The sequence below is a fragment of the Micropterus salmoides genome, unplaced genomic scaffold, assembly GCF_014851395.1.
Source record: "Micropterus salmoides isolate LMB-PRFRI ecotype aquatic unplaced genomic scaffold, ASM1485139v1 Ms_hic_scaffold_2, whole genome shotgun sequence".
NCBI classification, from domain to species: Eukaryota; Metazoa; Chordata; class Actinopteri; order Centrarchiformes; family Centrarchidae; genus Micropterus; species Micropterus salmoides.
Window position 1 is genome coordinate 23,660,236 of NW_024041150.1, and position 15,535 is coordinate 23,675,770.

Below are 15,535 nucleotides of genomic sequence, written 5' to 3' on the forward strand. Positions count from 1 at the left end.
CAGTCAATCTCAAATCTGAGGATGAGTTCTATGTATAGGGACTCTAGATTCTTAATAACACACACACAACATCACTGTGCTCAAGGTGAATTTATTAACTAACAAAAGAGAGTACAATAGTGGGTAAATGTGGTAATATTGCAGGGACAGCAATATGACAACCAGGAGGTAATGAACAGGGTAGCCTATGTAAGGCTCGATTGAATTTCAGTTTATTTTGTAGAGGGAGAGAATTCTACGAGTATGAGGGAACGAATGACCGAAATTAGGTTGCAGATTTAGTTTGACTAATCTAGGGGTTTATTAACGGTGGATGGAGCCAACTAGAGAACACCAACGTGTCACAGAGTGTGGTCTGTTTTGCCCTACCGTTGCCGCAGGTCCCGTAGCAAGGCTCGACTACCGGTTGGCTCGTGGAGTTGGTTCTGGCCCGACCCCAGTGGCGTTTTCGAGTTGAGTTTGAAACCGGTGGATTTGTTCCGGAGTCCTTTGTGGGAAGCGCTTGCAGCAACGGGCCGTCAGCCAAGGCTTTTACTCTGATCTCAGTTTGTTTGGTGTCGCTATAGCGGAAGCCACTCCGGGTTCTGTCGTCAGAGCCGTGGTTTCATTCATTCAAGGCCATAAATGAAGGCTTCTGAGTTTCTGGTCCAAAGTTGTTCAAAACGATCATCAGAGGTTGCAACAACAAAATCAAATAAACTCACACATTCGCTATTTAATGTTGCTGAGATTAAACAGGTCTGGGGAAAGTTTCACCCAGGCAGCTCCAAACAAAAATAAAAAATCAAATCTCCCGCTAAGAAAATTGGGATTCAGGTTGGTAGCTTTCTCAGCACGTCTGAAGGAAATTTAATTCCAAAACGAAAAAAAATGGAAGTTAAGAGAGTGTATATGTTTAGTTTCAAGAGAGTTTTAGAAGAAGAGCTTTTTTTTTAGAAGAGAAGAGAAAAACAAAAAGCAAGGCCTTTTATTTGACTTCATTAGGTAGTGGTGACGTCAATTTGGGAGAGGGTCTCGAGGGAAGTCCCCCAAAGGTGTTAACTTTTTGGGATAAAGAAATATACATTGAAAAATACTCAGTTCTAAACATTCGGATAAAGACAATTAAAACGAGGCTAAACACTATGGAAAAAGGTTATAATGGTTATATAAAACGTAACAATGCTTAATTACATGTCGTCAGTATACTTGCTGGGGATTGGTTTTAACTCAAGAGACCATTTAGATGTAAGCGTGGCAACAAAATCTCGTTTATGCAATTACATGGTTATAGGTAGGCCTACTTAGCGATCATTGTCAGTGTAAGCCGAGTTTTAAACACTTGCGTGTTATACTTTTCCTATCCCCTTGGTGGCGCTCGGGTCACACGAGAAAACAGTAGACATTCCACTTTAACTGAGAGGCTGGTGATACACACGAGCGTATCCATGGATATTTTGGTAGGAAATTGTATATGAAACATTTAACTAAAGCATCAGTTAATACTGAACAGACAGTGATTACTAGGGAGTAACAGGGAAACATCACTAAAAGGATAACAACAGGGTCATTACTTACTAAACTCGGAGGCAAACGCTCACTTAGCAAGGTTATTATTTAAACAGAACAAACACCGTTATAATGGATGGAACCTTGCTTGGTTCGAGAAACAGGGGTTGTTATGGTCTCTTTTCTTTGCATTCCTGGCTTATCGCATCGGCTATCAGAGAATGAAATGGTGATTTATGGCTCAGCCGTTCTGTGGAGAGAAAAGAGTCAGGTTGAGGCCGGAGGTGACCTGCGGGAGGGAGAAAGGGGTCAGATTGCCCCTTTTCCTGTCCTGTTGACTGTCTTTTAGTTACACCTTTTAAGGCTAGAAAGGTTCACTAAGGCTCTTTGAATACATAATCCTTAAGCGATGCATTGTCTGATTGAGTCTCTGCCGGTCCTTACCAAACACCAGGCGATGTCGCTGGTTTTTACATGTGAAAAGGTCAACTCTCGGGGAGGGAAACTTCCCTCCCTCTTTTGACACCATCCGACCTTCTTTGAAGTGCATCTGGTTGAGTTCACAACAAAATCTTCCCATTCTTCAGATAACACTAATTAAACATGGTGGATCAATTAATTTACATTTGACTCTGAATTGCAAAGTTGGTATCTTTTGTTCCCTGTATTGGTCATTGATGAAGTCCAGATCCTCCTAAGGATGGATTAGTGAGAATCATAAATTCACCCACAACACATTATAACAATTGTTATAATCACTTACAAACATGCATTAAGCGCTATAGTTCAAAGTTCATAACGTATTATGACCTTTTGATTTAATGTTTTTTAACTAATAGTAATACCAGTTTATATCAATGTGCGGCAAGAATCTCCGACCATGTTCCATAACACATAACCATCGACTCTGCCTCGTTATGAATACACTTTAGTCACAATTTAGAATTACATCAAGGAAACTCATTGTCAGGGTGGTGAAAGATCGCTTAAGAGAAGACCTGTTGCCGACCATAACATCATGTAATAATGATAATAATAATCTTTATTTGTAGAGCACTTTTCAAAAACAAGTTACAAAGTGCTTTAACAAGTGTAAAGACAATAATACCCAAAATAATACAAACAATACAAGATAAAAGCAAGAAAACATTGAAAAGACCAAAATACACGTTTAAGATAAATATAAAATAAGTAAAATAGAATAAAATAAAAGGGATAAAATAAAGTCAAATAAGATCGGGAAAGGCTCTCCTATAAAAGTATGTTTTAAGAAGGGACTTAAAAGAGTTCACTGACTCAGCCGACCTGATTTCCTTGGGCAGTATAGCCTGTATTGCCTGTTCCAGAGCCTCGGGGCCCTGACTGCAAACGCTCTGTCCCCTTTAGTTTTCAGTCGAGACTCTGGAACAGACAACAGACCTCTGCCTGAGGATCTCAAGGTACGTGCTGGTGTGTATGGGACTAAAAGGTCAGAAATATAACAAGGCGAGGGGCCATGAAGAGCTTTAAAAGTGAACAATTAAATTTTAAAGTAAATTCTAAAACATACTGGGAGCAAGTGTAATGAAGCTAACACAGGGGCAATGTGGTCATATTTCTTTGTTCTGGTTAAAAGCCTGGCAGCTGAGTTCTGGACAGTCTGGAGTCAATCCGTAGATTTTTGGGTTAAACAAGTGAAAAGGCTTTTGCAGTAATCCAGGCATTATGAGATGAAGGCATGTAAAATGGTCTCTGTGTCCTTAAAAGTTAACATAGATCGAATTTTTGCTATATAAGTTGATAAAAACATGATTGAACAAGCTTTGTGGTGTGCTGCTCGAAATTTAAATTACTATCAAACCAAACACCAAGGTTCTTTGCCACAGGCTTAATGTGATTTACTAGGGAACCAGCAGATGGCAGTATTTGATTTGCCATCTTCTGGGACCTGATGACCAGGATTTCTGTTTTGTCTGAGTTCAGCTGGAGGAAATTATTTGACATCCATTTTTTTACTTCACGAAGGCAGTTGTTAAGTGAACTCAGCATTCATACATTTGTGTGTCATCAGCATAAATATTAAAAGAAATACCATGTTTATGGATAATATGTCCAATGGGGAAGCAGATACAAGGAAAGCAAAATGGGTCCTAAGACCGACCCCTGAGGCACACCATATTTAACTGGACAGAACGAAGAGACATGGTTGTTTACAGACACGCAAAACTTCCTATTTGACAGGTAGGATGAAAACCATTCTAGAGCAGTACCAGAGATCCCCACCCAGTGCCTCAGTCTGTCTAACATGATGTTGTGATCAATGGTGTCAAAAGCAGCGCTAAGGTCCAGGAGTACAAGGACTGAGCACATGCCTTCATCAGCAGACATTAAAAGGTCATTGGTGACTTTAAGCAGGGCAGTCTCAGTGCTGTGGTACTTCCTGAAACCAGACTGAAACTTTTCAAATAATTTGTTATTTTCCAGCACAGTGAACAATTGTTTGGACACCATTCTTTCTAAAAGTTTTGCAATAAAAGGGAGTTTTGAAATTGGTCCAAAATTTTGTGGGAGGGAGGGATACAAACCAGGTTTCTTTAAAAGTGGGTTCACTCAAGCCTTTTATAATAATCAGGGACACAACCAGTAGATAAGGAGCTGTTGAAAACAGAGATCAAATGGGGCCCAACAGAATCCATTACTTTCAGTAAAAACTTTGTAGGTATTACATCAAGTGGGCTGGAGGACACTCTCATTTGTGATACTGTTTTTAAAAGCTCAGACAGTAAGAAGAGGCTCAGATGTTTTCACAGATGAAAGGCGAGCCTATGGACAGGCCCTAACACATGCAGTGGACAATTAAAGACAACCGCTTCACAAAACGTATTAAAGGACATTTAAAAGTAATTTAATGGGAATACTGTTTGGGCAGTAGGGATGAGAATCTCTTGGCACCTCACGAGTATTTGATTACGATTCAGAGGGCGGCGATCCATTTTGATGCATCTTTTTTTTCTATGTGAGTTCTGGATAATTACTAAGGATTTCATTTGCACATTAAAATCTAAAAGAAATGTCTCCTCAATTGCTTAAAAGGACTAGTTTACATCCCTGATTTACTTTACTAGCCTCAGCTCCTTCTGGTCACCAGTGTCCTTCCTTTAACAATCAGCTGTCAGACTCCTCTGAAAAGCTAAGCTTAAATCTGATGTTCTCATTCCTCGACAAGTTGGGTAGTAATGACACACTAATTCAGCTACATTGCAACCAAAAATGTGCTTTACAGGGGACATGTTAGCTAGCGCTAACCGCCTTCATGTTTTCAGCAGTTGCGGAAACAACAGACTTAAGACAGTCTGTGACCTACACTGCACATGTTCTGCCAGACTGACAACTAAGTAACTTCCTCCGCTAACTTTTACCGTCACGTTCTGCCGCTCACCTCTCTCATTCATAATCCTTACAGTTATAAAAAGGTGATTGCATTCCTCTGACTTCATGTGTTCTATGCACCATCTTAAGTTAAGAAAACAACAATGTTAACATCAGTGTAGGTGTTGATGTTTGTTTGTTTACTGTTTTATTCTTCTCTATTTTTCTCCCGCTTCTGGGCTTCCCCCGGTAACCCCTGTGTTTCACGTCATACCGCTATGAACTGTGGGCAATTCCCTCAGCCAAAGTTTGCAGAAATGCGGACTTGAAAATGAAAAGGGTCTATAAAGGGCTCAAAATGTCCGCGAGAGAGCCCTCGCGCACTTGACGGTTCAACAGTGGGACAGCCCTAATGGACTTCCCGGGAACGCGCCGCAATGTCTGTGAGTCTGAGAGGGGGGAAATTGGGATTGGGCCTGTTACTGGTCTGAGACCAGTGTTGCCCCTGTATTCGACGGAATGTGCAAATCTCGGCAAGTGGCCTGCAAAATCTGTTCTGCCGGATTATGCATCCACCTCTTTAGGTCCTTTTCAGACACTTTGCTGTGCTCATTGATTAAATGCGGTTATCACCACATATATTTACTGAATCTCAAGGAATGGTACTTCTATTAAGTTTATTAAAATATTAAATACTCTAAACGTTCATAAAATATATACTTCGAATCATTTATCACCATTGATGAACCCCACAAAGAATATTATAGCGTTTAAAAGCAGTATTTGGAGGTGCATGCAATTCTCGGCAGGCAGGCAAAACTCGGCATAACACCGGACCTTTATATACAGTCAATGTGCCGGAAGAATGACCACGCTACTAAAATTTCACATGCTCATCAGTATGACCGCGACACTATTGATTTTCACCGGCACACCGTGCAGCAACACTTATCGCTGTTTTGGCTTCCTGTGTGTGCAAAGCCAGTGTGTGTGCCAGCGAGAGACAGAGAGCGACAGAACGGGGACAACGTGATGGTGAAAGTTAGCAGAGGAAAATATTTAAATTTCTTAGTAAGTTGTCAGTCTGGCAGAACATGTGCATTGAAGGTCACAGTGTGTCCCTTAAGTCTGTATCTTATCTGCCCTTTAAAGCACTTTGTTCTATTTTTTGGCTGCAATGTAACGTTAGCTAAATTAGTAATTTCTCATTACTACCTAACTTGTCGAGGAATGAGAACATCAGGTTCAAGCTAAACTGGTGTCCAATTCACATACTGTACATCCTGATAGTTAAATTATATTTTAGTTTTCAGAGGAGTCTGACAGCTGATTGTTAAAGGAAGGACACTGGTGACCAGGAGGAGCTGAGGCTAGTAAAGTAAATCAGGGATGTAAAGTAGTCCTTTTAACCAATTGAGGAGACGTTTCTTTAGGATTTTAATGTGCAAATGAAATGCTTAGTAATTATCCAGAACTCACATAGAAAAAAAAGATGCATCAAAATAGATCGCCGCCCTCTGAATCGTAATCAAATACTCGTGAGGTGCCAAGAGATTCTCATCCCTACTGCCCAAACAGTATTCCCATTAAATTACTTTTAAACGTCCTTTGATACGTTTTGTGAAGCGGTTGTCTTTAATTGTCCACTGCATCTGTTAGGGCCTGTCCATAGGCTCGCCTTTCATCTGTGAAAACATCTGAGCCTCTTCTTACATGATGTTATGGTCGGTAACAGGTCTTCTCTTAAGCAATCTTTCACCACCCAGAGAAAGAGTTTCCTTGATGTAATTAGGGTTCATACCTCGTAGCTCAAATTCCCGTGAGCTGGAATGAGGGAGAAACATGAAACTTGGGGGAATAACTGGAAATGCTCATCAGCTTCCATAGAAATACCCATCTCCTCCTAGATGGTAGCTCCGATTGCCACCAAATTTTCAGTGAATCATCATTGGCTCAAGCCTATTAAAAATTGAATAAAGCTTGTCGATATCTGAATTACTTTTCAAGATATGGACCAATGAACTTTGCAAGGGGCGTGGCTCTGGACATAAATGACCACAAATCAGCAACCGTAGGGCCGATCATCACAAAACTCACAGGATATGTTCAGATAGGTACCCCGGATATACCTGGACAGTATGATGTACATACGTCCCTAGGGGGCGCTACAAGCGCAAGAAAGGTGCTTAGCATTACACAAATTACACTATAAATCCCATATTCATTCTCCAGTCATCACAAATCTCTCAGGATGTGTCCTCCGACATTCCCCGAAAGTTTCATTCAAATTGACCACTAGGAGGCGCTACAAATGCAACAAACTGCAGGGGATAAAACGCAAAACAGACTACAAAATGCATTTTGTTTGTCCAGTCAACACAAAACGTGCAGGATATGTCTAGATAAGGACCTCACACATACACTGCAAGTCTCATTCAAATTGACCACTAGGAGGCGCTATAAATGCACAAAAGGAAGCTATTGATCATAAAATGTTTGTCCCATCCAGTGGTGCTACCGGGGGTCACAGCCACCCTAATAAAATTGGTGGCTACCCCAGTGGATCCCCCCCGGTGAGGAGTATATGCATAAAATAAAAATATAATAATAAAATTCTTAATACTGTACATATGGGCCAGACAGTGTGTCTCCATCCTGCCTGAAAATCTGTGCGGACCAGCTGGCCCCCATTTTCACACAGATCTTTCAACAGTTCACTGGAGCTGTGTGAAGTTCTTTCCTGCTTCAAATGCTCCACAATCATCCCGGTCCCCAAAAAACCCTCCATCTCTGGATAAAATGACTACAGGCCTGTCGATCTGACATCTGTTGTCATGAAGTCCTTTGAAAGACTGGTGTTGGCCCACCTGAAGGACATTACAGGCCCCCTGCTGGAACCCATGCAGTTTGCCTACAGGGCTAACAGGTCAGTGGATGATGCTGTCAACTTGGGTCTGCATCACATCCTGCAACACCTCGACTCTCCAGGGACACATGCAGGGATTCTGTTTGTGGACTTGAGCTTGGCGTTCCAACACCATCATCTCAGATATCCTCAGCACCAAACTCACCCAGCTCACTGTGCCAGCCTCCACCTGTCAGTGGATCACAAACTTCCTGACTGACAGAAGTCAGCAGGTGAGGCTGGAGAACATCACATCCAGCACCCAGACTATTAGCACTGGTGCTCCCCAGGGGTGAGTGCTCTCCCCACTGCTCTTCTCCCTCTACACCAACGACTGCACCTCAGGAGACCCATCTGTCAAACTCCTGAAGTTTGCTGATTACACAACGGTCATCGGCCTCATCTGGGACGGTGACGAGTCGGCTTACAGACGGGAGGTTGATCAGCTGGCTCTCTGGTGCGGTCACAACAGCCTGGAGCTTAACACACTCAAAACTGTGGAGTTGATCGAGGCCTTCAGGAGGAGCCCCCCCACTCTGCCCCCTCTGTCTCTAATCAGCCACCTGTTTACTGGTTAGCAATTATTATTTATTCATCATTCTCTATCTCAGTGCTGCTCACATTTTTCATACTGCTATATTGTCATATTGTATATACTGTTTACCAAACCCACCTACCTCAAGTACATAACACCTGCACATAATACTTATTCAATCCAGCATCCTTTGCACTATGCTCCATCGCACTGTGTACATGTATTCATGTATGTGTACCTGTATATCACATCCACCTCGAACATGTACATAATAATGGTAATAATAATTTACTCCTGCATCCTTTGCACTCTGCTCATTGCACTACTGTCTCAGTCTTTCTTTATTGTTGTTGTTTATAGTGTGCATATATGTGTTCTCTATACTGTAGCCTGCGTTTGATTTTATTATTGTATAAGTAAGTGCATGGTGAGCAATGTACAATCCAGAGTCAAATTCGTTGTATGTGCACACATACCTGGCAAATAAAGCTCCGATATTATGTCATTCATGTGTTAAAAAGTTTAAATGTCTTAGCAGCATGTAGGTGTTGTCATATCAGGCTCTGTCACTTTAAGAGGGTAACCTCTGACCCTGAGCTGTGACCGACGGGCAGGGAGCAGAGCTACGAGTCAGCCTGCTGCTTCCAGCGTGTGTTTTTCTCTGGAGGTAACTTAACCACAAGCTGCAGCAGACAGAAAGGTGTAATTTAATAATTATACAAACAGTCAGTAGCCTGGCTGGTTTATAATAAGTTTGTCACTACACAGTTTTGTGTACTTTACTGTCTGAGAGCCGTGCTAGTCTGCAGATAGCAACAGGTTAGCAACATCGCTAACAGCAGTTAAACGGACACTGTCTCACTGACTGGCTTTGAGGGAGACCATCCTGTACCTGTCTTCATCTTCGTCTTTCTGAGAGGATTGCAAAACATGACACCAGCGGGAGTTATCTGGACGATGCTGTGAAACTGAGCTTACTTTAAAGGGTTAAACATGGCTGCCCAACAAACAGGTGGAGGAAACCGCTATGAGTGCAGTGATGGTTGGATCGTAATGTTTATTAAACTCTGTGGAAAATGTTAAACATCACTGCGGGGCCGCAACGAGTCTGCCGGCTCTCTGAAAAACTTCAGTCCTCCAGAAGTTTGCCCAGAGGAAAAGCAGCCGCTGCGCCTCTCTGCTGAAGTGAGCCTGCTTTGGTGAGTGAAGCATCGTTAATCAACGTGACTGTGTGCTGCTGCTCCGTGTATGGGACAAACTGTTGTGCTGGATCGGTTGATACCAGGCTATGAATTGCGCTTGTTGTCATGTAGCCGCTTTCATGCTGCTTTATTATCCGCGATTATTACGCCAATATGGCGGCTGGCTGCGCTGGATGAAAGGTAAGGAGCCAGGAGTATAAACGATCTCTGTCTCTCTCTGTATCTCTGTCTCTGTTTCTCTGTCTGTCTCTGTCTCTCTCGCTCTCTGTCTCTGTTTCTCTGTCTGTCTCTCTCGCTCTCTGTCTCTGTTTCTCTGTCTGTCTCTGTCTCTCTCGCTCTCTGTCTCTCTCTGTCTCTGTCTCTCTTGCTCTCTCTCTGTCTCTGTTTCTCTGTCTGTCTCTGTCTCTCTCTCTCTCTCTCTGTCTCTCTCTCTCTCTGTGTTTTGTGGAGCCATGCTGTTTGTTGACATGTTAGAAACATAGTAGCAAGAGAGAGTATTGTATTGTAGTTTTACTGGCATCTATATTTTCAAACCATTTTAATGAAATAGTATGGTTAATAATACTAGTATATACATAGTGTATATTTCAATTAATTTATTATATAGTCTCATATGAAAGAAAAATATTAATGCTCCCTGATGTCTGTAATCCTGAGTGGGCTTGTTCCCAGTAAACGTTTTATTCTTTTCAGTCAGTGCTCTCCTACAAATAAAAGCTGTAGTTGTTTTTTAAGGAAAAGGTCAACTAGCGTATTTGAAGAACACATACAGATACATAACACATTAAAACAGGATTTTTATGGCCGCTTGCCATAATGCAACACATTTTTTACATCTCCTCCTAGACCGTAGCTCCAATTGCCACCAAATTTTCTATGGATCATCATTGGCCTTAGCATATATAAAGTTGTGTAAAGCTTGGTGATAGCTCCTTTCCTTTTCAAGATATTGACCAAAAAATGTGTAAAGATGTGTGGATGTGGAATGATACAAATCAAGCTATAGATCAGAAAATGGTTGTCCAGTTGTTACAAAACTTACAGGACATGTTTTATAACAATGTTGAACCGTATGTGTGAAATTATTTTGATGGCGATATTGGGGGGGGGAGGCATGAACCCGCGAATCGCCGCTTGCGGCTATATTTATGTTGTGTTTTTGTGCTAAACTGCAAAATGTTCAAAATCCATACAGATTGTTCATAAAGTGAAGAAACATAAATAAAAGTTGTTTTCCTGCGCAAAATGTGTCACTTTACTTTAAAGCAAACAATTACGTGTTATAAGGTCTAACTTAGTTCATATGGTATTATGTCCACCTGTAATATATTATACAGGGATAGATATTTTAACACTTTAACTAAACAAAGACGTGCTATATAACATTAACATTACTATAAGCTATATTCCATTTTATATCACTAATTCTAAATTGTGACTAAAGTGTATTCATAAGTCGATGGTTATGTGTTATGGAACATGGTCGGAGATTCTTGCCGCACATTGATATAAACTGGTATTACTATTAGTTATAAAACATTAAATCAAAAGGTCATAATACGTTATGAACTTTGCTATAGTGCCTAATGCATGTTTGTAAGTGATTATAGCAATTGTTATAATGTGTTATGGACTCATTATATCGTGTTATAAATATATGCATAAGTCATTATAACGATGACCTTCATAGAAATAGTTACCGGTTTTCCTCTGAATACTACAGAGCTTGTTTTAGGAGTCAGAGGCACAGTTCTGGGTGGACAATTTAAATTTTTTACCATCATCATATTTCCTACAACAGGTCATTCTGTAAGCTGATTCAATTAGAGAGTCTCTTGACTCTATCAACCAATGGAATAACTGTAGCTCTTAGCCGATTATTGGTCATGACCACCAAGATTCTGATTAGTATCTGTTTTAAATGTCCAGAGGTGATTTTATTGTAAATCAGGCTACAGGTTGTCCTCTAGTGTTAAATCCAAGCTGCCTTGAACCAATCAATGCTACAGCCTAGTGTCACTGTTTAAGCCTGTGTCACATTTTAAGTTTTAGTTGGCAACTTCATGTTTTATACTAAGTCTCTACGAAAAGGGCCCTGGTCCAAGCTTTTTATTCGTTTTCCTTTTAAGTTTTTGTCAGAACACAACACCCAAATTAATGCTTTTTGCTCTGTTTTATTGACATTGTGACAGATGGTCTGACGCTCACGAACTTAAGTGACATGTGGACCTACTGTAAGGGGTCCAACTGGTAATCTTATTGCACACTGAAATGTTTGAATGTGTGTCTGTATTTATTATATTCACAGCAACGACGGGCCAGATAATGCCGAGGTGTCTCAGGTGGTGGAAACCTTGGTGAACAAGCCTGGCTTTGGGACACGCTGCATGAATGGAGACCCAATACCGTAAGTGTTTCTTGAGTACACGGGATGCCAGAAGAGTAGCGTTAGTGTGTGCATGTGCAGTCGTGCTAAACGGTTAAACTGTTAAGCTTTGCAAGCTGTAAATGTGTGGCTAGTAACATGGAGTCATGCATGTATGTGCCTCCTTCAAGAAATCTTGCAACGGAAATAAAACAAGCTGTCAGGCAGCCATGTAACCCAGAGCATTGGAAATGGTTTTGAAAAGCAAATGATCATCCTAGTCCGTTTAAGTTGAATAATGTACACCTCTTTACAGTACAGTAATTACTATTACTATTTCTGAGCTTGGAGGCCACATGGTTCACCAGTGCTTGTGCAGCGCAAAGGCCATGAGCGACTTACTGTGCTTCAAGGTCTTCAAACACAGACCACATTTTATTTTAAATCAGAGGTATCATCCAGTAGTCTTTAAAATATATATTAAGCGGGGCTCACATTGTTCATTCTAAGTGGGTACAAAATAACCCTTCCGATATCAAACCATAGTCAGTCACATTATTCTGATCCTCCTTCCACGCTCATTGTATTATACTTATCAAGCTTTACTGGTTTCGTAACTTATCAAAAGTGTTTTTCTTAACCATGCTAGACAACCAATACAGTTATGGCTAAGATTAGAGAGCATGTTGTGCATATGTTTTTCAGCAGATGTGGTTGGCGGGAGTCATTATTACCAATTAAAAATGTGGATTTCCTCTATTGTTTTCTCTTAGGAAGTTGCCGTGTTCTTCTAGTGGCTCTGATTGGTTCACTCCATCCGTGGATCAGTCCGTCACTGACATCTTCCTCAACGGGAACTGGAGCATGTCTAACCCCTCCCCCTCCTGTCAGTGCAGCACTCCGCAACGGACAATAATGTTACCTGACTGTCCACTCGGTGCAGGAGGACTCCCTCCGCCTCAGGTTAGTCGCTTAGCTCGTGCCTTTTGGTAGGAGGGTGGCATGGTAGTCAGGGCCACCACTATGTGACTTTAAGGTCATAGATTTGATGCAGCCACTGTGTCGGTCTCTGTCCGAGGTCCCTTGAGCAAGACCATAACACCCTGCCAAAACCAGTGGTACTGGGTATGGGGTACTTCTAAAATGCGTACACTTACTGTGTGTCTGTCACAGTGGGATATACTGCAGCAAGAGAGTAGAATGAAATGATAAATCTAAGAAATAAAAAATAAATCAGTGACACAACAGCACAATAAAAAATGCTTCTCATAGGAGCTTTTGGGTTGCAGTTTGAAAGTCCCAGTCAGCATCATTTTGATTTGGAAATGTAAAGGTACTTACTAACAAGGAATTTGCATTGCATTGCAAAATGTAAATCAGCCTTGCCTTTTGTGAACTGGCGTGCATGCATGAAAGTAGAGCCAAAATTGATTCCACTGAAAATACCTGAATTGGCCATTGCCAGTAATTTAGCTTGTTCCCCATACCTACTCTTTCAGGTCCATGCCAACCTTTCACCTTGTAGCACCTTTTAGGACATTTTTTTTGCATGCACTGCCAGCAGAGACTTTGCAAATGACCTCTCATTTTTCTGCTCACACAATGAGTCCCGGGAGGTTTGCATGTCTCACCTTCCAGAAGTCAATACCAATCCTTTATAGACCATTACTTTAACAATACACATGGCCACATGCAGCTAGGGGAAATTTTGCACGGCGTGACCTAAAGAGGCTTGATCCAGGCCTGGATCGATGGGCAAGTTAGAGACTCCACATCTCTGCCTACCAGCCACCACCTGCTGACTGAAGCCATCACTATAGATGAAAGAAAAGTAGTACCTCATTTGGGGCTAAACAGTTTTAAAAATCTAAGCTTGAGAGAGTGACAGAGACTCGATGGAAAAGCTGCCACCGCCACTCCTGTGTTATTTTATTAGAGATGGCTTTGTCTGTTTACTCAGGCTTTATGCTTGCATTTTAAGAGGCTTGAATTTGAATGTCTCATTACTAACCCCAGCTAAATCTGTCAATATTTTATTTCCTCTTGGAGTCTTAGAATGGTTGACAAATTGTTTGTTGTAGTTTAGAGGCCAGGAGCGGAGTTCTGATGTCTGATACCTGAGATTAGGCTGCGAAACAGCATTGCATTCATACAGTAGCTAACTCACAGTTTGTGCACATTTTGCTTTGTTTTACATAGAAACTAGCAGTCTCTGCTGATTGGTGGTACGCTTCTCTTTTCATTGTGCAGGTCGGATAGCTTTCTTTCAGGGAGCAGTTAAGGGTTCAGGGCCTTGCTTAAGGGCACCTTTGGCAACGGTCCGTGCTGGATTCGAACCGGCGATAACTCACACAAACTGGACTGTGGGCTGGTGGATAGCCTTTGTATAACTGGATTGCAGAAGTGAGAGAGTGTGGCAGCAAATCCTGTGTATTTTCTGTGTAAATAGTGCATGATGGCACAGACACGTTGGTTGTGTTTTATAACATGGGTGAAAATGAATGTCAGCTCACTGATTCCTAACTTCTTAAACCTTTTTACTTGGGTTCTTTTTATGGAAAATGTGCCAAATAGCAATAAAATATGAATGGCATGCATAGCGGAGAATCAAATTACACAATACACAGATTTAAATTTATGCTTCACTGTGGTTAAAAATGCCTTACAAGTTTTTAAAAGTGTCTTATATGTCTATGATATAAGTTTAAACAGTCGGTTCAATTTGCCAAGCGGTTATGAAGTTCTTTCAACAGCAGTTGTTAAGGGAAGTGAGTGACTGTTAAAAAGAGATATTCTGGCCCAGTTAAGAAAATACTCACACAGTCACATACAGATATATCTAAAATGATTTTGTCTTGTAATTGCCATGGCATTTCCCTTCTTTAGCGTTTGACATACGTAAGGACAAATGAGACTGCCAAATAAAAGAAAGACTCTACAAAGTCAATGATTTCCAACCAGCAGGTCATGCAGTAACACAGTTTGAAACTGCAGCACTCGTCTGCCACTCTTTCATTTCTCTTTCTCTATACCTCCCCTATATAACATTGCATGCTATGTAATGTGCCATTTCACACCCTACACAGCTGTGTAATGCCTCGTTGAACTTGTGTGAGTCTTGCTGTATGCTCCTTCAAGTGACAAGGCCATCCATTGCCACATTAAAGGAGCAACTGTCCAGGTATCATGTTGTAGGATGATTGTTGAGACAGTCAAACAAGAGAAGTGCCCTTTCTGCAACCTTTTCCTTTCACAGACGTTCGGTCTTATGACAGCTCTGTCAAAGAGTCACCGATTTGTTGAGGCGCTTCTTGTATCTTTGTATCTTTCCAGTACCCCACTAGGTCATCAAGGTCTTTCTTTCTGACGTTCTTTTTTATGTTGTTCTTTTTCTCCACCTGCTTCTTCCATTTAAAACAGCCTCGCTCTTGTTTTCATTATAGGTACTTCTCGGCCTGAATCTTGTTCTGTTATTTTATGAATTGCCTGCTACTTTGCTACTTTACTGGATTTCTACTTTAATGTGTTATGCTGTAAGTGGCTGGTACTTTTAGTACACTTAGCCTCAGTAAAAAGACCATTTACAAAGGCCAATTCTTGCAGACATCTTGTTACATTTACTTGCATCATTTCTCCTTATTTACAACATCTTATTTTGTTCCAATCCACATCCTGTAAAATTATATCAAGTG

At 41.2% G+C, this 15,535-nt stretch overlaps 1 protein-coding gene across 2 annotated transcripts in view; it reads left to right on the forward strand.

The window, feature by feature from the left end:
* Positions 1-15,535, forward strand: part of LOC119911855 (phospholipid-transporting ATPase ABCA1-like) — a 172,056-nt gene that overhangs the window by 94,121 nt on the left and 62,400 nt on the right. For both annotated transcript variants that reach the window (XM_038730823.1, XM_038730824.1), the window contains exons 31-32: positions 11,787-11,885; positions 12,617-12,806. In XM_038730823.1, coding sequence (XP_038586751.1) covers positions 11,787-11,885; positions 12,617-12,806 — 289 coding nt within the window. The remainder of the gene's footprint in view (positions 1-11,786; positions 11,886-12,616; positions 12,807-15,535) is intronic.